At 33.4% G+C, this 8,208-nt stretch overlaps 1 protein-coding gene across 2 annotated transcripts in view; it reads left to right on the top strand.

The window, feature by feature from the left end:
* Positions 1 to 8,208, top strand: part of Rnf128 (ring finger protein 128) — a 94,815-nt gene that overhangs the window by 68,990 nt on the left and 17,617 nt on the right. For both annotated transcript variants that reach the window (XM_048796944.1, XM_015497938.2), the window contains exon 2: positions 1,284 to 1,531. In XM_048796944.1, the coding sequence (XP_048652901.1) occupies positions 1,284 to 1,531 (248 nt within the window). The remainder of the gene's footprint in view (positions 1 to 1,283; positions 1,532 to 8,208) is intronic.

Raw genomic sequence — 8,208 nt, 5'->3', positions numbered from 1 at the left:
GGGGGGGGGGGATTCTACAATTCACATTGTCTTTTAGGGTTTGTACTCTTAATTTGATCATTGAATGTGTGAATATTATTATAATATTGTAATTATATGTTTAAACTTTTGTCTAAAGGTCCTTTTAGATTCTTGTTTTTGTGTGGTTGTTTATTCCAGATTGGAGTTTGATTATTAACCTTAATTAGTGCCTTAAGCTGACATCAGTGGGAGGTTTCACTGGTCGGTAATACCTTAACATTCAAAGAACTCTTCTTTTGCTTAAGATTATTGTTCTAAGATCATATAAACTAGAAGGAATATAAACCTCGAAAAACATTGGAATGGCTGAGCAATCTGACATTCTTGGAATATAGGAAAAAACCGCTTGTCTTTTTTCTAGAAAAAAAAATATTTGGGATTAGAAAGGGCATTTTTACAGAAATTATCATTAGTAATAAATTTAATTTAACTTCATATGTCCTTTTTTTGAAGCAAAAAAAATTGTTTTATTAATAAGCAAGCCAATTCAATATAGACATATGGAAGGAATCATGAGGAATAAATAGTGGAATATCTGGCACTTAAAACAGTAGTGTTAGCAACTCTCATATGTCCTTAATTAGCCTGAATAGAAACATTTCCATCAGTTCTACGTGTAATCTTCATTGCTAACCAGATCACGTCAATGTAAAACCTTAAACACCTTGGACAAATTTTATATTGCTGTTGAGGATATAGAAAAATGACATATCATGGACATAAATAAGTTGTACATTTTGGTTTACATACATTATGTGTCTCACATTACTATCCTGACATATAAATCCTTATATATGTTACTAGTGAATACATATGATAATCTATCACCCTGCAAGTTGAGAGATGCATAGCTGAATATTTTTATATTTCCCAAATCTCAAATTCTCTGGAACATAAGTCCTATTGTCTATGAGCTAGAGGTCTATTTGTCATTAAAGAAATCTTCATATAAAATGCAAATTGGGCCCAAAAGACAATACTCTTAAATTATGGGTTATTAATCTGAGGAGAGGGGAGCTACCTGCTATATACAATAGCTTCCTTACTAAACTGTGAGGACCTTAGAATCAGTACCCAAGCCTCATGAATGTTTATATCCCCTACAACTTTTATGTATATAGTAGTTGATTGATAAATGTTAATTGAATGAATAAGTAAACTTGTTTTGTCTCATTGTGTCTCATTTTAAATAATTTTAGCAGTTGGATTTTGTATTAAGAGTGTCAAACAATAAAACTGAATTTCTTTTCTTTTACTTACAGGTGCAGGAGACATTGTTGCAATCATGATTGGCAATCTGAAAGGAACAAAAATTCTACAGTCTATTCAAAAAGGCATACAAGTAACAATGGTCATTGAAGTAGGAAAAAAACATGGCCCTTGGGTGAATCACTATTCAATTTTCTTTGTTTCTGTGTCCTTTTTTATCATTACCGCAGCAACTGTGGGCTATTTTATCTTTTATTCTGCTCGAAGATTACGGAATGCAAGAGCTCAAAGCAGGAAGCAGGTTTGTAATGCTCCTCTCTTCCCGTTTGCATTTTAATATATTTCCCTTGCTAGACAAAGATCTATATATATGTTTTATAAAATATAGTAGTTTAAAATTTATGTCAGCCTCCATCTTCATTTATTTTTTTAATTTGTCAAGGAATTTAATCCTGCCTGATTAAGTCTTTAACACCTCATTAAGGAAGCAGCCAGAATTTAATTATAAATGGGTGTAAATACATATGTCCTTTTAAATAAATATTTTTTATTATAACAGCCTTCATATTCAATAAAGAAAATTTAGACATTAGAAGGTAAAAAGGAAAAATCCTTCCCAAAATCCAACATATCAAAATATCTGTAATCTCTGCCCAAAGATAACCACTGTTATTTTACATATATATGTGCCTTTGCATGTGACAGTGAGGCTGAAGAAAGACACTAGGCTGGCTTTCATGAGAAGGCAGGTTTAAAGATCTAGTTGTGCTCCAAACCATGACATATTCATAATATCTAGCATAGTGTAACATTATTACATAAAAGGTACAAAATATAGAAACAATAGAGCCAAAATACCAAAGTATTATGGAACAAGGAAGTGCCCATGATTCTGTGGTTTTGATCCTGGCACCTATAAACTATTTCTTATCCCCCTGATATCCTCATTCTGTCCTTTTTCATACAGCCTTATTCAGATGTATGCATGACCACTCCCAAGCATACATCTTCAGTTCCCTTGGCCATACTCTCTGTTACACAGTCTTCTCTTTGGTCTTCATGAGGGATTGGTTCCAGGACCTTCAGATGGATACCAAAATCTGCACATAGGCAATCCGTTACATTATATAAAATGGTGTAGTATTTGTAGAGAACCTGTATATATCCTTCCATATACTTTAAATCATCTCTAAATTACTTTTAATACCTAATACAATGTAAGCGCTATGTAAATAGTTGTTGTATTGTATTTTGTAAGAAATAGTGGCAAGAAATCATCTGTACATGTTCATTAGAGACACAATTTTTTATTCTGATTATTTTCAATCCAAGCTTGGTTGATTCAAGCATGCAGAACTCATGGTTATAGAGGGCTGTCTGTACTTGCCAGCAAAATCCAACCCTTCTTAAATCCTACTTGCCACCTACACTGTCTGCACCTTGCATAGCTAAAGTAGCAGAAAAACATTTACAGCTATACTGACTGATCTGACTTCAAATTTATGACCGTTAATGCTGCCCATTAATCATATTATGTTTTTCTTAGCCATTTACTCTCCTACTTTCCTAGGCAAGTAATCTTACTTTTTTCTTTCTCCTTAAGCATCCAACAATTTTATTCTCACTGTTCCATTGATAAAAATTGAAGCAATCAAAAAATAAGTTCCAGGCTGGGGTTGTGGCTCAGCAGTAGAGCACTTGCCTAGCATGTGTGAGACACTGGGTTTGATCCTTACCAATACATAAAAATAAATAAATTAAATAAAGGTATTGTGTCCAACCACAACTAAAAATATATATTTTTTAAAAAAGTACTTCCACATCTACCCATCTAAGTGCATTTAAGTCTTTGTCCTATTGCTTTGCTCTATCTTCTGTTACTGTGGATGAACTGTTCCCTTGAAAAGGTCCACTTTCCCTCATGCACAAGATCCTTTTAGTCTTTTGTATACTAAAGAACATTACTCCAGCAGTTGTTCTGTGTCACTGTCCTACCACTAACAGTGTTTCCTCTGGATCTTTCCCATCAACACAAAAACATACTATTATGCTCCTATTTTCAAAAGAACTTTTTCTTGATCCCAGACCAGAAACCTTGGGTTATTTTTACTTCTTTTTTTTCTCACTTCGCACATAATCTCCATTGGTTCCACCTCCATTATATATCCAGAATCCAATTACATCTTACACTTGCTCCAGTCCATACCACCATCATTGCTTACTCCTCTTCCCTTCAGATATTCTCAACACAATGGCAGAATGGTGTGCTACTTCTCCAGAATGTTTGATGGCCTTTTAGATGCTCTTTCAGTAGATTGAACAGAATACAGTTTTATATGTACTGAGAAGTTTCTCCAAAGGCAGTGAATTTCTGTCCACTTCAAGCACTCTTTCTGAAAAGCAAAGAACAACCAAGGGTGGGAGGATCAATGAGGATTTCTAATAGGAAGAATGTTGAGTCTAAGAACAGATGAGAAATTGAAATTTAATTTAAAAAACTTCATAAAGATTAGATATTATATATGGGTTTTTTTTTAAAAGTGATGATTATCTCAGTGTTTAAAGTTATTTGACTTCTGTCCTTCTCACAGAAGTCACTTATCACATTGGTGGCAGGTTCAGCCTGTTACTAGCTATGGTCAAAAGCATGTTTCAAATTCCTTTGCTAGGCTACTTAATAGCTTCACATTGAGTTAATATTTCACATTTGTATGTTATACTGTTTTTTATCTCTGAAGTGGGAAAGAAATTGCTATCCTGTATGACTAACTATTCAACAGTAACAATGACAAGAGGGGTTGGTTTCTCTATGTTTACTGTAGGTTATGTGTTTTGGTACTGTAACTGCTATTATATTGAATCAGTCAGCAAGTAATAAGTTTAAAAAAAAATCTTTGGTGTTGCAGAAGCTTCATTGAACATGTAGCCCTGACCTCATCATTCATTTAAGAAATTTTCATAGTTTGTAATGTATTTATGAAAAATTAACCTCTGTAGGCTTGGTCAAGAATAGCATTGAAACTTCTATTACAGAAGGCTTTTAAAAGGGCATCTTTTACTACTTAATGGATTGTATCAATTTATCATTTGTGGACAAAAGAATTAAATATATGGCTGATTATTCTTTTACTTATAAATATTTGAAAGTTCTACATTATCATTTATATATTTAATTTTCATGACCCTTGATTTATTTTTAAAAACAGAGCTTGATATACATGATGGTTACAACTATCATTTAACATTTAACTCCATTATCTACATTTACTGTTAGAAATGGTGTTGAAGTGAGTTATGGAGACTTGCATTAGAATATTAGGAAAAATAACATATTCAGGAATCTCTTCCTTCTAAATATTATGATACATGATATATAATTTCAGGGAAACTGATAAATGTATAACCATAAGTTTTGATGACTAAGTGCTCAAATAAGTCCCCAAAGGTAATGACTTGACATGTCATAGAAAATGTGTCCCCAGCTAACATGGAACTTAGAAATGACAGAATCATTGCTACTAGTGACAACACTTGTCCATATTAATATTTGGTATATGAACAAAGGCCAATTATTCTAGGAAGGTTTAATAAACACTTCTCTGATACTTCCTGATTTATTTTGTAGCTAAACCAAACTGTATCACAACCATGCTGTGATATGCTATAATACTTGTATTGATGGTAAAATTCATCTACCTTATATAAATCAATCATATGGTAATCAAACGGATTAGTTAATTGAACTAAAACCTCCTCAGGATGTGATACCAATGGAGAGTGAGTAGCTGAAGGAAGAATTAAAATGACTTAGTTTCTTATATTATTAAATAGCTCTGCACAAGTTTATCACAAATTTCAAGTGGCCATAGATCAGGGGAGTAAATGGATAACTAAATTAGTACAACAATATAAAGATATTTGTGATGGTCTTATGGACTGGAGAAATTGTACCTTTGGGAGTTGTTTCTACCACTTGAATGCTTCTACAAGTATTAGGTTTATATAATGTTGTTCAATCTATATACATATATATATTATACAAATACTATACTATATAAATATAATACTGTACTATAATAGTAGAAGTATAACATGTATATATAAATAGTGTATAAGTAAGAAATATTTATATATAAAGATATTTATATATAATGTATGTATACTGTTGCACATATAAATGCTAATTATAGTAAATAAATGTTATATAAAATATAGTATTTATATAAATACTATATTGACACTGCACTGATTGCTTTGTAGATTGCAAAAAAAAGAAATAACAGCAGAACTATCTGCTTACTCCTTGCATGTCCCTAAAGGTAGCCTTGATTGGATCTTAGCCATGGGAATGTGGCCCTCAAAGTGATCCGTATGATAGTGATTGATGATAATGTTATATACACCTGAGGCAGTGGACCATGTTGTACCAGTTTGTCAAGTTTGCTTTGTACAACAATTCATACTGATGCTATGCACATTTCAGTGTTGGGGACCTGAGTTTCAGGTAACATGGATGGTTGCTAATAAGAAACCCATAGTAACCAGCCCACAAATCCAAATCTCTCATCCTGATACTCAAACTGTTTGTTTGTGCCACCCATGTCCATATAGTTTGATATAAGAGAATAACACTACTACTATTCATTTCTAGATGAGGATGGGCTAGGATACATTAATATCTTGAAAATTATTCTTGAACTTTAAGCATTATTAAAATTATCTGAAATATTCCCAATTACATTTAGTTTTCTCTATTCCAGTAGTACATGAAATTAACTGGGAGATTCATCAGATATCTGCATACTATACTATTCTCAACATATACAAATATGTGGTTGGTGTGTTTGCATGTATGTATCTGTTCCTGCCTAAATTTGAGAATTTTTCAGGGCCTTTTACAAGACCATGAGAATTGTGGCTTTTATATAGAGCAGGTTAAATAAACACTTGTCTAAGTGAGATCTAGTTTTACAATCTTTTTTCTGACTTTCTCATCAATCAAAAGGAGACTAAAAATGGGTCCCAATTTTTATAGATTTACTTATTTAATTCTTCATTTATATCACTATTTCTTTTTTGAGACTTCTTTCTCACTAGGTTACTGTGTTAGTCCTCTTTCTGTCACTGTGAGAAAATACCTGAGATAAATATCTTAAAAGAAGAGAGGTCAATTTTGGCCCATGGTTTCAGAAGTTTCAGTGTATGGTCATTTGGCCCCTGTCACTTTGGGGCTTGTAGCAAGGTAGAAAGAACATCATGGCGTGAAACATGTGGTGAAGCAGAGCTATTCACTCTCGACCAGGAAGCCAAGAAAAAGGGAAGAGGTTGACATCCTAATATCTTCTTCAAGGACACACCCTCAATGATCTAACTTCCTTCACTAGGCTTCACCTCCTAAAGATTCTACCTGTGGTGCCATAGGCTGGCAACCAAACCTTTACTACATGATCCTTTGAGGGACACTTAAGATTCAAACCAGAACAGTTACCATGGTTGGTCTTAAAGTTCTTGGGTAAAGTGATCCTACTGCCTCAGCCTCCAGAGGGCTGGGTCTACAGCTCACCCTACCATGCCTGGCTTATATCACTAATTCCCTGCCCCCCTGCAACTTTATTGCAGTGTAATTAACAAATGAAAATTGTATCTTTTCAAGGTATACAAAATGATAATTTGACATACATTATACACTGTGAAGTTATTACCACAATCAAATTAACACATTCATCACCACACAGTTATACATAATTACGTGTGTGTGTGTGTGTGTGTGTGTTTTGTGAGGACACTTAAGATCTACTCTTAGCAAATTTCAAGTAAAACATCAGATCCTCAGAACTTAATTGTCTTCATAAAATGTTGAATTCATAGAAGCATAGAACAGAATTGTAGTTTTCAGAGGCTGAGGGTGGGGAAAAAGGGATTGTCAAGGACTAAGTTTGGTCAGAGTGTACCAGCTTGCAATTATATTGCTAATTCTAAAGGTGTTGATTGTCTCTCTTCATAAAAGGCTATAATCTGAGAAATAACCTATTTACTGAGTCAAATTCTCCCTTTCTCCCCAAATTTTCCTCACAGTGCATTTCTGTACACTGCTCATAGTGCTTATCTTTATGGGAATGGTCTATACTCCTATGTATCTCTCTCTGAGGTTCCACAGATTTGTGGGAAGCTGTTTAATAGCCTGCACCTCTTCTTTCCTGTAGGAATACTTTTATTCAAGTATTATACATAGGTTTTCTTGTACAGAACAAATTTCTTTAATTTTTCATATACACCAACTACCACATAGCTCAGACCTCAAGTTAATTCTCAAGAGTATATTTGAGGAATTCAGGTGCAGTAGTACACACCTATAATCTCAGTGACTCCCAAAGCTGAGGCAGGAGGATTACAAATTTGAGGACAACCTCAGCAACTTAGAGAGACCTTGTTTCAAAAAATAAAAAAGGATTGGAGATGTAGGTCAGTAGTAGATACCCCTGGGTTTCATTTCCAGCACCTTCGGAGGAAAAAAAGAAGAAAAGAATCTTCTTACTATAATTCTTGATTTTAAATAGCTTGCTTTACAAACTCTGAGCCAAATTTATGAAAATGTTTATTTTTAAAATGAGGTGATTTACGTGCAGGAAAATCTAGTTTGCTTGCATTTACCCTCTTTTCTTGCTTTTGCATACCCTGCCTCTATAAAATAATTAGGTTTGCCTGCATAACTAATGTTATTCATGAAAATTTCATTTAAGCTGAAAGCTAAATGCCCTGTGACCAAGAATCAGGCTGGCAAATCACCAGACTAAAGCATATATTTTACCTAATTGGATATAAATACACAAATGAACTAAGTAGAATACTTTTGCATTTACTACAATTTTAAAATTTAACATTATAATAAAGAATAAGAATTGGTTTCATTTTTCATTTTCAGCCCCACTGAACTCCCACTCATAAGCAAAAGCAAAACAAAATGAAAACTATATATAT

Source organism: Marmota marmota, unplaced genomic scaffold (genome assembly GCF_001458135.2).
Source record: "Marmota marmota marmota unplaced genomic scaffold, marMar, whole genome shotgun sequence".
Taxonomy (NCBI): domain Eukaryota; kingdom Metazoa; phylum Chordata; class Mammalia; order Rodentia; family Sciuridae; genus Marmota; species Marmota marmota.
Note: the sequence above shows the minus strand (reverse complement) of the source record. Positions and strands in the feature narration are given on the sequence as shown.